The 16,322-nt window shown below is 41.7% G+C and overlaps 1 protein-coding gene across 2 annotated transcripts in view; it reads right to left on the bottom strand.

Annotated features, from left to right (window-relative positions):
* Positions 1-16,322, bottom strand: part of LOC140199128 (gamma-taxilin-like) — a 78,929-nt gene that overhangs the window by 9,709 nt on the left and 52,898 nt on the right. For both annotated transcript variants that reach the window (XM_072260700.1, XM_072260701.1), the window contains 5 exons: positions 16,077-16,271; positions 10,138-10,257; positions 9,670-9,744; positions 7,227-7,319; positions 2,480-2,575 (listed from right to left, as the gene is read on the bottom strand). In XM_072260700.1, coding sequence (XP_072116801.1) covers positions 2,480-2,575; positions 7,227-7,319; positions 9,670-9,744; positions 10,138-10,257; positions 16,077-16,271 — 579 coding nt within the window. The remainder of the gene's footprint in view (positions 1-2,479; positions 2,576-7,226; positions 7,320-9,669; positions 9,745-10,137; positions 10,258-16,076; positions 16,272-16,322) is intronic.

The following is a 16,322-nucleotide window of genomic DNA, read 5'->3' as shown; positions in this document are numbered from 1 at the left end:
ACCTGCTCCTCCACCTATCTTCGTATCATCCACAAACTTGGCTGAAAAGCCATCAATTCCGTCATCCAAATCAATGACATACAATGTAAAAAGTGGTTCCAACACCGACCCCTGTGGAACACCACTGGTCACCAGCAGCCAATTATAAAAGGCTCCCTTTATTCCCACTCTTTGCCTCTTGCCAATCAGCCAAAGCTTCACATGCTAGTAGCCTTCCTGAAATATCATCGGTTCTAATCTTGTTAAGCAGCCTCACGTGCAACACCTTCTCAAAGGTCTTATGAAAATCTAAGTATACAACATCTACTGATTCTCCTTTGTCTATCCTGCTTGTTATTTCCTCAAAGAATTCCAACAGATTTGTCAAGCAAGATTTTCTCTTAAGGAAACCAAGGTGACTTTAGGCTAATTTAGCATACGCTTCTCCAAGTACCCCACAACCACATCCTTAACAAGCGACTCCAACATTTTCTCAACAACTGAGGTTAGAGTAACTAGCTTATAATTTCCTTTCTTCTACCTTACTCCCTTCTTGAAGAGTGGAGTGAGATTTGCAATTTTCCAGTCCTCCAGAATCATTCTAGAATCAAGTGATTCTTGAAAGATCATGACTAATGTCTCCACACTCTCTTCAGCTATGCCCTTCAGAACCTTGGTGTGTAGTCCTTCTGATCTAGCTGGTGTATCTATCTTCAGGCCTTTCAGTTTCCCAAGCACCAATTCCCTAGTAATAGCAATTTCACACACTTCTTTCCCCAACATTCTTGAACATCTGGCATACTGCTAATGTCTTCCATAAAGAAGACTGATTCTAAAAACTTATTCAGTTCACTTCTCCCTCTCAAATTTCAGATTTAGATGTGAATGAGTAAGGCACGGGTAATAAGTTTGTTATTATGGGTACTAAAATAAGATGGTGGTGTAGATAGTATAAAAGATTATGAAAAATTACAGAGTAATCTTAATCAACAAGGCATGTGGGCTGAGGATTGCTAAACGGCTTTCAATCCAGAAAAGTGTGAAATATTATATTTTGGGAGATCAAACCATGGTAGGGCATGTACCATGAATGGTAGGGCCCTAAGAAATACGGAATAGAGGGACCTCAGAATGCAAATGCAAATGCATAATTCGGTGAAAGCAATAGCACAGGTAGGTAAGATTATGAAGGCGGCAGCTGGCATGCTGGCCTTCACTAGTCAGGTATTGAGCAGAGAATTTGTGAAATTATGTTGCAGTTCTACATTTGCTGACATTTTGGGAGTATTGTGCACAGCTTTAGTCACCTTGTTATTAAACTAGGAAATGTTCAGAAAAGATTTACCAGTGTCTGGACTTGAGGGCTTGAGATATAAAGAGAGGTTCCTTATACTAGGACTTTAATTCACTAGAACATTAGAGATTGAGAGGTACCCGGGGGCACAGACCAAGTGAAAGCACATATTCTTTAATTGAGGAGGGCTTGACAAAAACAAGAGAGCGGAGATTTAAGATCAGAGGTAAGAGATTTGAAAAGGACATCAAGGACAATACTGGGGAGCCTAGGACAGGACTGTACAGCCTCAGAATAGAAGGACATCCCTTTAGAACAGAGATGAGAAGAAATTTCTTTTGGTACAGGGTAGCGAATCTGTGGAATTTATTGCCACAGAATGCTGTGGAGGCTACGTCAATGGGTATATTTAAGGTGGAGGTTGATAGTTGCTTGATTAGTAAGGGTGTCGAAGGTTGCAGGAGAATATATTGAGAGGGATAATAAATATGCTTCATTTGCATAGAATTAGACAATGGGTATAACAATTGTCAAAATTATAAAAACCAGAAATTACACAAAAGGCTAACTTTCCAACCAAAGAAAAGAGAGAGGTCAAGTGATACCTTTAATGCACATACCAAGTTAGAGTTCTGCAATTCAATCAAATATAAAAATTACTTAAATTATTATCCCATGCCTTGGATAATAAGGACTAAAGGCTACATTTCCAAAATAGTCTCAGTGCCCAATGCGTAGTGTTCCTTCAATGCAATGTGCTGCAGGTGAAGGCACTTTCATTTCTGATTCATAATGTTAGCGTGCAACCGCCCCTTCACCTAAGGCAGTAAAGTGGTTTTTCTGGATTCCCGTTTTCTATCATCAACGAAGCTTCCTCGCTGAAGAACTAGAAATTGAAAATAAATCCTATCAAAAGCGATTGCAGGGGAAAGTACAAACACATTGGATTTCTTTTCCTGCCTCCACACTCATTTGCTCCATTCTAGTATTTCAGAAATACATTGAATTTCAACACTTTAATTACAAACAGAGAACACAAACACAAATGTTGCCAAATCCTTCATAAATCATTTGAAATACCTTCACTGGTGACAACCCTGGAATTGGGATGTTTAGTAAAAAGCTGTGTTTGCACAATGCTGGTAAAAGAAAACCATACCACCCATTAAAAACTCAACAACTGCTAAATGAAGAGATTATACACACCTCCTCGGCCATCTGTAAGAGCGCTTTGTTATTGTTCTCCCATTTGGTACGCCAGACTGTAGTTTCTTTTTCCAGCTTTTTTATTTTCTTGGTCATCTGTAAGGAATGAGAAAGTCTGACCTTGCACAGAAACATATCCCAATAGAGTATACAAATTGCAAATGTAAATTAAACCTTCCACCGAAGCAAGTTCCCCCACTATGCTGTACATTCCAAAACCAAAAGCCGTGCATGAACTAGGAGGTTCATCGTCTGCTGAAGGCTACACCTGTGGCATTTAAGTCTGATAACCCAGGCCTGTACAAGAAAACCAGGTATGATGTGGAGGGAAAAAACAATCCTGAACAAAGTTGGAGGCAGTATTGGATGCGCATCAACTCTGGCAGGGTTTGCAAGACATTATTTCCCTACAAAGTGAATCAGAAATGCTTCATCACCAGATGAGCTCAACACCTTCTATTCCTGTTTTGAAAGGGAGAACATAACTACAGCTGTAAAAATCCCTGCTGTACCCAGTGACCCTGTGCTCTCTGTCACGGAGACCGATGTTAGGCTGTCTTTCAGGAGGGTGAACCTTTGCGAAGCAGAAGGCCCCGATGGAGTACCAGGTAAGGCTCTGAAAACTTGCACCAATCAACTGGCGGTATTCAAGAACATTTTCAATCTCTCACTGCTACAGTCGGAAGTCCCCACATGCTTCAAAAAGGCAACAATTATATCAGTGCCTAAGAAGAGTAGTGTGAACTGCCTTAATGACCATCACCCAGTAGCACTCACGTCTATAGTGATGAAATGCTTTGAGAGGTTGATCATGGCTAGAATAAACTCCTGCATCAGCATGGACCTGGACCCACTGCAATTTGCCTATTGCCACAATAGGCAATCTCAGTTGCTCTTCACACGGCCTTAGAGTTACAAATACCTATGTCAGGATGCTGTTCATTGACTATAGCTCAGTGTTTTATACCATCATTCCCACAATCCTGATCAGTAAGCTACAGAATTTGGGCCTCTGTACCTCCCTCTGCAACTGGATCCTTGACCTCCTAACCAGAAGGCCACAACCTGTGCGGATTGGTGATAATATCTCCTCTTTGCTGACAATCAACACTGGCGCACCTCAGGGGTGTGTGCTTAGCCCACTGCTCTGCTCTCTATATACACATGACTGTGTGGCTAGGCATAGCTCAAATACCATCTACAATTGTACAAATTGTTCAGTTGGTTGGTGGAGGGGAGAGAAATGGGGGGGGGAGAGGGGGGAGGGGTGGAGAGCGGGTGGGGATGAAGGTTGGGGGGTGGCTGGGTTAGACAGTCAGAATGTAATTGGCAGCTGGTTGTATTGAATGTAATTTGTTGGTGCTGCAATAAAAAATTAGTGATAAAAAATCTGTTGATGATACAACCATTGTTGGTAGAATCTCAGATGGAGATGATAGGGCATGCAGGAGCGAGATATACCAGCTAGTTGAGTGGTATCACAGCAATAACCTTGCACCTAATGTCAGCAAGAGGGAAGAGCTGATTGTGGACTTCAGGAGGGGTAAGACAAGGGAACATGAACCAATCATTAGAGGGATCAAAAGTGGAGAGAGTGAGCAATTTCAAACTCCTGGATGTCAAGATCTCTGAGGATCTAACCTGGTTCCAACATATTGATGCAACTATAAAGGTGGCAAGACAGCAGTTATATTTCATTAGGAGTTTGAAGAGAATTGGTCTGTCACCTAAAACACTCAAAAACTTTAGATGTACCGTAGACAGCATTCTGACAGGCTGTGTCATTGTCTGGTATGGGGGGATGGGGGATGGGGGGCGGGGGGGGCTACTGCACAGGACCGAAAGAAGCTACAGATAGTTGCAATCTTAGTCAATTTTAGGTACTAGCCTCTGTAATATCCAAGACAGCTCAAGGAGCGGTGCCTCAAAAAGCCAACATCTATTATTAAGGACAGCCCATCACCCAGGGCTGTCCTTAAATTGTTACTGTCAGGAAGGAGGTACAGAAGCCTGAAGGCACACACTCAATGACTCAGAAACAGTTCCTTCCACTCTACCGTTAGATTCCTAAATGGACATTGAACCCATGAACACCACCTCACTTTTTAAAAAAATATATACTACTTCTGTTTCTGTACTATTTTTAATCTATTTAAAAATATATATAGTTACTGATTTATTTTTTCTTTCTATATTATCATGTATTGCATTGTACTGCTGCTGCTAAGTTAACAAACTTCACAAAACATGCTGATAATAAACCTGACTCTGATTCTGTAAAAAAAAAATTTTCTCTGCATTCCAATCTAGATGGCAGAAGTTAAGAAGAATGATGTGCTTGAACCAGAGCCTCGTGCAGTGGTATACAATCTCTACAAATGATGTCTTGTACAAGGGCAAGAAATATTAGGCATCATCATCAAATAAAGCGGAACCAATTTAAACTCCAAGATTCATCAATTTGTGCCAGTTGGTTGAGCCCCTTGTCAAAACACATGACTACCTTTGGAAAGCTTCCAAACAGAGCTTTCTCAAAGCTTGACCCCAAGCTTGGTGGGAGGGTGAGGTTTACTGGGCAGTGAGGATGGGTATCATGGCTTGCAGAGGGATCTTCATCAGCTGGAAAAATGGGCTGAAAAACAACAGATGGAATTTAGTGCAGACAAATGCAAGATGTTGTACTGTGGTAGGACCAACCAGAGTAGGTCTTACGCAATGAACAGTAGGGCAGAGGAATGTGGTAGAACAAAGATCTGGAAATACAGATCCACAATTCATTGAAAATGATGCTACAGGTAGATAGGGTTGTAAAGAAAGCTTTTGACATACTGGCCTTCATAAATCAATATACTGAGTACAGAAGATGGAATGTTAAGTTGATGTTGTCCAAGATATTGGTGAGGCCAAATTTTGGAATATTTTGTACAGTTTTGGTCACCTACCTATAGGAAAGACGTAAATGAGATTGAAAGAGTACCAAGAAAATTTATAAAGATGCTGCTGTGTCTGAAGGGCCTGAGTTATAAGGAAAAATTGAATAGGTTAGGACTTTATTCCTTAGAACGTAGAAGTTTGAGTGGAGATTCGATAAAGGTATACAAAATTATGAGGGGTATAGATAGGGTAAATGCAAGCAGGCCTTTTCCACTGAGGTTGGGTGAAAGTACAACCAGAGGTCATGGGTCAGAGATGAAAGGTGAAAAGTTTAAATGTTTTTGGCATGGACTGCTTCTATGCTGTACTTCTCTATGACTCTATGACAAAGCTAGTTGGAAACCCATATTGATGCAGATTTGTGTTTGACATGCAAACACCATGTGTGCTTCATCCAGTCCACCATGATTCTGGTTTGCATAGGGATGCCGTACAAGTTTAACAAGCTAGGCTGAATCAGACTGTTACAACATACAGTAATCTTATTATTGGTTTGCTACGCAGGACCATCCTCCCCAGATTATGAACACCCATTTTATGTACAGCCTGTACATACATGCAAGTGTTTGGGGCACCAGCTGCTGCAGGGTTGCAGCCATCTTCTGCTGACTGGGAACTCTGATGGTAATTGCATTTCCAATTTGTGAACTGTCTAGGTTATGTACTGTTGACAAGAACAGAACCCTGCTGTAACCTGGGGAAAACTTGTATCTAGAATCCAAGACATCACCAGCTGTCGTTTAACTTAATAATCTGCAATGAACTGGACCTTTGTAAATTTGTCTGATGTCGAGATTCCAAAATGTCTCATAGCAAAGGAATTCCACCTACCTCCTTCAATTATCAAATGGTAAATGAGAAATATATTTGGTGAGGCAGAGTAGTTCAATAGTAGTATAAGTGGCCAAACAAAAGAATTAAAATTCAAACCCCATTATAACAATGAATTCAAACTTTGCTCCAGTTACCAAGAAAAAGAAAACACATTCCCTTAGTGATAGCAGACACTCACCATTCAGTCACTATCATTTGGAGGGGCTTGGGCCAGGACTGTTAACAAGAGCAAGCAATACTTGCTTGTATCTGTATATTCTGATTTTGCTAAGCACTGAATACTGGGCACGTGGCCAAGTGGTTAAGGCATTGGACTAGCGATCTGAAGGTCGTGAGTTCGAGCCCCAGCCAAGGCAACGTGTTGTGTCCTTGAGCAAGGCACTTAATCACACATTGCTCTGTGACGACACTGGTGCCAAGCTGTATGGGTCCTAATGCCCTTCCCTTGGACAACATTGGTGTTGTGGAGAGGGGAGACTTGCAGCATGGGCAACTGCTGGTCTTCCGTACAACCTTGTCCAGGCCTGCGCCCTGGAGAGTGAAGATTTCCAGGCGCAAATCCATGGTCTCGCAAAACTAACGGATGCCTTTGACTTGGTTTGAATATCAAGCAGCAGAGGATGCTTCTTTGTATCAGGTTTCCAGTGTTTCAGTCTAATGGTTGGATAAAATGAAAGGGCCAGCCACAATTTTATGGTAAGTTGGGCCTGCTACAGATTGTGTACCAAGTTCACGTACATGTTGCTGTTCACTAGATACATTTTGTATCTAATCAACTCATCCTGTATAGGACTTTTGCAATGAGAGAATGCACTCCAAACATAAAAAGCCATACATTTCAAAGACAAAACAGCAAATGAGGCAGCAATGGAAAGAAGAAACCCCACTAATTCTAAATTATCTTAACTATAATCCATTGAAGATAGTACTATGGAGTTGAATATGGCACAGAGGTTTACACTGAAAATCATGAACTTACCTTTTCCATTTCCTGCCTGAATGTTGTAAAGACCTCATTGCTCTTTGCCAGCGTGGTCTGAAATTCTTCAAACTTATCCATGTAGAGTGAAAGCTTTAAAACAATAAAAAACACACAATTAATAAATAGGCTGTTGACAACTAAGATTGAGTCCTGAAAACCTTCTCAGTTATCACTCTCAAACATGTGTCATGCCATTTTGGGTGTGTCTACAATAAAAACATTAAAATGTTGAAATCCCCAGCAAGACCTTGTGCTTGTGGAGTGAGAAAGACACTGACCTGAATCACAGTGTGCTTCTCTCTCCACAGATGCTGCCGGACACACTGAGTATTTCCAACATTCTCTATTTCATATTGAATTATTCAAATACAACAGTCTCACAAGTAAATGACTCTGGGATCACCAAGTTCAGAAACTATTTCAGAACCTAACAACTGGAAATCAAACAAGAGACTGCAGATATTGGAATCCAAAGCAAAAACACAGAGAAACTCAGCAGGTTAGGAGCCAAAGGGAAGTTTAATATTTTCCTTTGAGACACCACATCAAGATAGAGAGGACAGTGGGAAGATAATCAGTATACAGAAGTGGGAGGCTGAGCTACCTCGATGACTATCGCCCAATTGCACTTGCATCTACTGTGATGAAGTGTTTTGAAAGGTTGGTCATGGCCAGAATTAACTCCTGCCTAAGCAAGGACCTGGACCTGCTGCAATTTGCCCTCTGCTACAATAGGTCAACAGGCCTCGGACTACCTGGAAAATAGCAATACCTGCATCAGCTGCTGTTCAACACAATCATCAAATTCTAATCAACAAGCTTCAAAAGCTGGGCCTCTGTACCTCCCTCTGTAAGTGGATTCTTGACTTCCTCATCAGGAGAACACAGTCAAAGCAGATCAGATCAGAAATAACATCTCTTCCTCACTGACAATCAACACCAGCACACCTCAAGGATGTGTGCTTAGCCCACTGCTCTACACTCTCCACATTCATGACTCTGTGGTTAAGCACAGCGCAAACACCATCTATACGTTTATTGATGACAACTATTGCTGGAAGAATTTCAAATCATGATGAGGAGGCATACGGGAGTGAGATAGATCAGCCGGTTGCATGGTGCTGCAACAACCACCTTGCACTTAACATCAGTAAGACCAAGAAATTGATTGTGGACTTCAGGAAGGGGGAAGTCAAGGGAACACATGCCAGTTTTCACTGAGGGGTCAGCAGTGGAAACGACGAGCAGTTTCAAGTTCCTGGGTGTCAACATCTCTGCAGGTCTATCCTAGGCCCAACATATTGATGCAATTATGAAGGAGGCACATAAGCCGCTACATTTCCATTAGGTGTTTGAGGAGATTTGGTTTCTCACCAGACTCCAACAAATTTCCACAGATGTACTGTGGAGAGCATTCTAACTGGTTGCATCTCCCAGTCTGGTATGGAGGGGCCACTGCACAGGATCAGAAAAAGCTAGAGTGTTGCAAACTCAGCCGGCTCCATCATGGGCACTTGTCTCTCCAGCTTCGAAAGGCAATGCCTCAAAAAGGCAGCATCCATCATTCAGTACCTCATCACCTAGGGCATGCCCCCATCAAGGGGGTAGTACAGGAACCTGGAGACACACACTCTGCTCCTCTGCCAGATTGCTGAATTAACCCATGAACATGACCTCACTATTTTTGCTCTCTATTTGCAATATTTATTTAATTTTATAAACATATTTCTTATTGTAATTTATAGTATTTTTAATGTATTATATTGTACTGTTACTGCAAAGCAACAAATTTCATGACATACAGTAATATCACTGAATGTCAGTGATATTAAACCCGAGGCTGGTATGCGGAACCAGACAGAAAGTTGGGATGATGGGCAGATAGAGTTACCACACACAGATTCTTTCTTGTTTTGTTCACCTTTATCATCTCCCACATTTCCTGAACCTATACCCTTCTCCCACCGCTCACAAGACATCAATCCATCACTCTCCCTCAGCTGGTTCCAATTTCTACATACGCATCTACCTGGATTTACTCCCCTTTGGACCATTTCCCTAAGCAACCCCCCTCCTCCGCCCATCATCCTTTCCTTATCTGCTTTCCACCTATCACCTGCCAGCCTCCATATCTACTCTTCCTATTTCCCATCCCCACCCCACTTGGCTCCAACTACCCACCATTCCCCTGTCGTCTGGTTCCACCAATCACCTGTCAGCCCTTGCCTCACTCCCCCAGCCTCCTCTCACCTCTTTCCTCATAATGGCTACCTTCCCTCTACACTCCAGTCCTGATGCAAGGATTCAGCTTAAAAGGTCGGCCACCCTTATACCTCCACAGATGCTGCCTAATCCACTGAGTTCTTCCAGTAGCTTACTTTAGGTAAAACTGCTGATAGAGCTGGAGAACATTCGAAGACAGCTGATTACATGAACTTACCTGCTGCTTCAGCTGTGCCTCTTGTCGCTTCATGAATTCACATTTGTGCCTTAATTCAGTGGCTTCTTTTAGCAACTATCAAAACAAGTCAAAACAAAAGATGTCATTACTGAAACTGTGACACATCACCCTCACACTTCAATGGCACTTCTCTTATCCATTCAAACAATGTCAATGGCATTAGCAAAAAGTGGATGAAATGATCAGAACTTTGTAATTCATAAATTCATTTGAAATAACGACTGGGGACATGCTGCTCTTGTGATATGATGCAGCATTCTCAGTCTTGAGTTATTGTTAGAAACATTATGTCCTGCATGCCTCCAGAAATATTTTAAAAAATGTTAACGGGCAGAAGCTAGCCTTTTTCAGGCTTACCTGATAACATTGGAACATGATGCATTTACAGATATATACAGCATTAAGTAAGCATATGGAAAATAGCAGAGACAAACTGCCTTTACTCACAAACTCCCTCTCCCTGTGATGTTCCTCATCCACCTCTTTCATAATCTCTGTAGTTCGCTGAAGTTTGGCATCAACCAGCTGCTGCTGTAGTTCCTTGTGCTTGAATACCTTGTCAATGTGCTGTATGGGGGTGGGGGGGGGGGAGAGGAAGAAAGAGAACATAAGCTAAAGTTTCACCAATCGCCAAGAAGGAAGTACCAACTTTCATAACAAAAAATAATTGCAGGCAATGGTTCATCGCCTTTGCTCAATGGCAAAATTTGATTTCACCCCTACCAACAACAGCAATGCCAATTAGACTCAAGTGCTGAGACAAAGTAAATACCCAATTAAAATAGACCTTCTGTCTGTTACACAGAGTGTACCTGACATTAGAATGTTACAATTGTCTTTGCTGCTGCACTCAACATATTCAATATATGCATGCAGAACAAATAGCCACATTCTAAATAAAATAAAATGAACAGATGCTAGAAATCTGAATAAAAACAGCAAATACTGCGAACAGTGGGCCAGGCAACATCAACATCAGTTCTGAAGAAGAGTCTTTCACCTGAAACATTAAACTCATTTCTATTTCCATGTATGCTGCCTGATCTACTGAAGTTTTCCACCATTTTCTATCAAACTCATTTAAAAACCAGGCTATAGGATTAAGTCAGTCTGGAGCTACATCTAAAATTTTAATGCAAAGAGATGTCAGTATTGCTTTTACATTATACATCAGCATACAGATTTAATTCTCCATCATTATTATTTTATAGAGACAGCTATGCACAGACAGCTTACCAGTTAAGCCTTTATTAACAACTAAGCAACATCCAAAATTTAAACAGTTAAGTGCTCCCAAGTCTTGTGCTCTAATGTTTGCCATATTATTTCAAGCAACCAATTTGTCAACGACCAGGTTCACAAACGTGAGAAACAGTTGGGAAAACTCCCACACTGAAACCCAAGAGCCTGGGCTGGTTCACTTTGTATGTTGTTAAAAAAGGCGATGAATAGTAATACTGGATTAATGTGGAGAACACGACCAAGGGTGACACCTCACAAAACTACTTTCTTACAAATGTGGTTCTGCTACCGTCAGAGGCTGTGATCTCCATTTTAGTGGTGTAGATTTGGTGGTGGGTGTTTTTTTTTTTGCACGTGGGGGGTTGGTAATGTTTTTCTTTGAACGGGTTCCATGGTTTTCTTTGTTTCGTGGCTGTCTGTGTGGAAGGCGAAGTTCAGGGTTGCATACTGCATACATACTTTGATAATAAATGTACTATGAATCTTACCAACTTTGCACACGTTTACTACAGAACAATGATTTGCTAGAGAGCCATACAGAACAAAAACATGCTCCTCAGCCTAACCAATCCATGCTGATCAACTTGTCTACCCAAGTTCACCCCATTTCCCTGCATTTGGCCAAATCCTTCTAAACTTTTTCTATCCATGTAACTGCCTGAATGTCTTTTAAGTGTTGCAAATGTATCCAACTCTGAAGCTTCCTCTAAAGCTCATACCACATAGCCGTTATTCTCTGTGTGAGAAAATAGTCCCTCAGGTCACCTTTATACCTTTCCCTGCTTATCTCAAACCCAAGCTTTCTAATTTTAAACACTGGAAAAAGACCAACTATTCATCTAATCTATACTCCTTATGATGTTAAATACCTCTATTTTCAGCAGCTGAATTGTGGACTGTTGTCTGACACAAGTATCTCTAGTATTCCATGGCGTGCGATCACAGCTTTCAGGTGTTGTTTAAAATCTGCTGCTGAGGAAGTAGAAGATACCTAGACACCTCACCATTCCATGAGTAGTAATCTACAGTGAGAAGGTATTTGTCTTTTTTCAACTCGAAAATGTCTGTGCCTGCAATTTGCCTTGGAAAGTCTGGGAATTCTGTGGGACAGAGAGGTTCAGAATGATTTTTGTACAATTTTCTGCATGCTTCACATAATCTCCGAGCTGTGTGCTCAGACCAGGCCACCACATGGACTGCCTTGCTCTTAAGAGGCATTTTTCAATGCTTTGATGTTATTGGTGGATTTTACTGATGATTTTGGCATGTATAGTAGCAGGAATGATGGGTCTGGAGCCACTTAGCAGCAAACCATCAAGAATGTTGAGTGTATCACTTCCAAGCCAGTAAGGTTCATGAATTCCTTTTGGAACAGATGGCCATCCACGTTCACAGCATTGCTACAGATTTGGTCCTTTTTCAACTCGGTGTGAATTTCATACAGTTTACTTTGCAAATTCACATTTCTTCTTGTTCAGGTGATTCCAACCTCTGAAAATGAATATATTGTCTGTATGGCAGAATACTCCTTCCAGTCCCTCTAAAATTTGGTTCGTCCTCATCTGAAAGGGTTCAGGGACTGACGAGATGCCAAAAGGGAGTCTCCTGAAGGGATATCGTCCATATGGTGTGATAAAGGTTGTGAGTTTCTGTGACTCAGGATCTAAATGGATCTGCCAGAATCTTGAGTTTGCATCTACTTTGGTGAAGAACTATGCTCCACCCAGCATACCCAATTTGTGCTCAACAGAGGGAAGAAGAAACTTCTCCCACCTCACTACATTATTCAATTTTGTTAGATAAACACATATCCGCACTGTGCCATCTGCTTGGGAACAGGAGCAATGCCCGCACACCAGCCAGTTAGTCCATTCATTCTAGTTATGACATCAAAGCGCCTCCATTCTCTCAAGTTCAGCTTTGCCTTTGTTCATCAATACTTGTATACAGACTTGTATACGCCTCACTGTGGTCAGAGAGTAGGGTGTCATTCCTGGCCTCAGTTGGATAAGATACACTTCCTTCAATACCCCAGGCCTGTGAACAACTCTGGGTATTTGTTTAGATAATTCAACTTTGCAATGAGGTTCATCTTCTTGATGTCATGTCGTCCCAGTGGTGGTAGAACAACATAGACATCCTCTTTTAACTGCTTCTCATTTTTACAGATAGAAGTAGTAACCATTCTTTTCACACCGAGCTTGCATTTCCCTAGCCCCATGAGTACATTCTTTGTTGGGTTTAGTGTAATGTCTGTTTACTTCGCCAGTTTTGTGAATAGACATTCAGGGATAGCTATGACACCTGCCCCAGTGTCCATTTTTGAACATTATTGCCTCATTTTTCAACTGAACTATAGTACACCCAGCCTTGTCTATTTGAAACAAGAGAAAACCTGCAGATGCTGGAAATCCAAGTAACACACACAAAATGCTGGAGGAACTCAGCAGGCCAGGCAACATCTATGGAAAAAAGTACAGTTGAAGGATTTTGGCCCGAAACGTCGACTGTACTTTTTTTCATAGATGCTGCCTGGCCTGCTGAGTTCCTCCAGCTTTTTGTGTGTGTTGCTTGTCTATTTGAATCTAGAGCCCCAAGGAAAGCTCTCTTTGTTTGAATCATGATCTTCATTGACCTCCTGAAGAACTGTTTTTGAGTGACACTGTCTTTTTTAACGGCCAACTCTATTTCAGTGGCGGCATTTCACTTCCTTTGCTGGACAGAACTCTTTGACATGGAATGGAGACTTGCTGCATCTCCTACAGTTGAATATTTTATCTGCTCTTTGTTTTGTTTGCACTGAGCTCTATTGTCACCTCTTTCTGTAGTCTTTCTGATTGCACTTTGTTTGCAACCTTCCTTTTGTACAGCTTCTAGCTTTACCTCAGCACCACCTTCGTCCCTGAGCTCTGCCTGTTGCTGATGAACATTCTCATTCTGCCTGACCATAGTAATAGCTTTTTCTCATGTGAGATTTGCCTGCAACTGAAGTCCCTCTAACAATTTGGTGTCTAGTAGCCAGACAACAATCTTGTCTCTAATGAGCTTATCTCTTTAGACTTCCATATGCACAGTTGTCTGACATGGTATACAATGCCATGATGAAGTCATTTACACTTTCATCTGGCTCCTGCTTTCTGGAGTTGAACTGTGCCCTCTTATACATCACATTTTGCTATCCTGTGAAATATTCTTAGAATTTGTCCTGCACTGTTTTGTACTCCTTTTTCTGGGCATTTCTCAGTCCAAGTTCACCCATGATGTTATCAGCTTTGTCACCCATGCAGTATATCAGTGTGCTTACTTGATGCTTTTCTGAAGTCTGAGTGAGATTGCTTGGAACTCTAAATCTCTCAAAGCAACTGAGCCATCTCTCAAAGTCCCCTGCTTTAGAGAAATCAAATGTCTCGGGGAGCTTTATTAGGTAAATAGGTGTAGGGACTGCAGATATTTGCTCCATTTTCCGATTTTGTTTCGTATTTTATTTATTTGGACTACAATTTTTTTCTCTCTCTCCCTGAGAGTTTGACTAACTTCTCTGCTGTATCTGTGTCTCTATGCACTTCCCAGGCTAGTGGCCTACAGATTATTACAATGTATCCATTTTTAGATGCAGCCAGATGTTGCCTAGCAACCCTGGCCAGGTCACACCTCAAGCTCTATGGTGCATACAATGTAGTGTAGTAGCATAAGCAGATTTTTTTTCTTAGGTGTATATGAACAAGAACAGTCTTGCTGTAAATTCTTTCTTGTTGGGGATCTCCTTTGGTCTGTAGCCCAAACTCATCGACATCATTTCTGACACCATGTTGTGTTCGATACGAAGGAGAGTGCAGGGAGTACACCAGCACAGCAGCAGGCAGGCTATTCAACTGAACTTTATTGATAACACTGCTTGTACAGTACGTGAACTCCTCCCATGTGGGAGTGGCTAACTGAGTAGCATAGGAATAACCCAATAACAACCACAGCAGCTGGTGCCTCTACTTCCTCAGAAGGCTAAAGAAGTTTGGCAAGTCGACTTTGACACTCACCAATTTTTTTCCAATGCCCATAAAAAAGCATCCTATCCAGATGCATCATGGCTTGGTAGGGCAATTGCTCTGCATGTGACCACAAAAAAAAACTGCAGAGATTTGTGGACACAACTCAGCACATCATGAAAACCAGCCTCCCTTCCATCAATTCTGTCTATACTTCTTGCTGCCTGTGATAAAGCAGCCAGCATAGTCAAAGATCCCACTCACTCCACTCTCTCCTCTCAGACCGATGATAAAAAAGCCTGAAAGCATGTACCATCAAGCTCAAGGATAGCTTTTGTCCTGCTGTTATGAAGTCATTGAATAGTTCCCTACTATGAAAGAATGGACTCATAACTTCATGATCTACCTTGTTGTGACATTGCACACCTTATTTACCTGTGCTGCACTTTGTACTGTAACAATTTATTGTGCGCTGTTATTGTTTTACTTTGTACAACTCAGTGAATCTACTGTATGGATGTTTATGCAAGTTTTTCACTCTACCTCAGTAGATGTGACAATGATAAACCAATTTACCAAACTGTTCAAATTAGATTCCATCCACCATTTCTTGGCCCACTTCCCCAGTTCATTTTGATCCTCCTTCACTGTTTACTACTCCACCAACTTTGGTGTCATCCACAAACTTACTAGCCGGCGACTGGTGTAGTGGACTTTGAGGCAAGTGGTGCTGGGTTTGAATCTGGCCGGCTCCTTGCACACTTTCCATCCGTGCTGGGTTGTGCGTCAAGCTAGTAACTCGGCCTCGTAAAAAAAAACAATAGATGTCTAAGAAACGGCAAAGTTGCTGCCCAATGCACCACAAAATGCAGAAAGGAACAACAACCAACCTACTAACCATTTTAGCAACATTGTCATTCAAGTCATTAATATAGATGACTAACAACAGTGGACTCTGCACCAACCCTAAGGAACTCCACTGAACACAGGCCTCCGGTCTAAAACACTATCTGAGCTAATTGCTAACATCAGAAAATCTGGCCGTAATGTAATAACCTTGATCCGACAAGAGTATATGCCATTCAAAAAGTTAAAATGAATTTTATTGCCAAGGAATTACTTTAGCACCTTCACCACAAACATATCACAATCTCAAATCACCTCTTCTCGCAGCTCGTACTGTTCGATGAGCTTCTTCAGTTGCTCAGCAAGTTCAATGTTCTCTTGTCGTAGTTTTGTATTGTGCAGATTATGCTGGTCCATCTGGGCCTGAATTTCATTGAGAGTCATCTGGAAATGTGCCGTCACTTCCTTGCGTCGTTCTTCCTCCTCCCGAGCTCGCTGCAGGTTTTCCTCCTGCACAGGTCACAAGCACATTTGATGTAAGCCTGAGGGAATTCAGGCAGG

Source organism: Mobula birostris, chromosome 6, assembly GCF_030028105.1.
Source record: "Mobula birostris isolate sMobBir1 chromosome 6, sMobBir1.hap1, whole genome shotgun sequence".
NCBI lineage: Eukaryota > Metazoa > Chordata > Chondrichthyes > Myliobatiformes > Myliobatidae > Mobula > Mobula birostris.
Note: the sequence above shows the minus strand (reverse complement) of the source record. Positions and strands in the feature narration are given on the sequence as shown.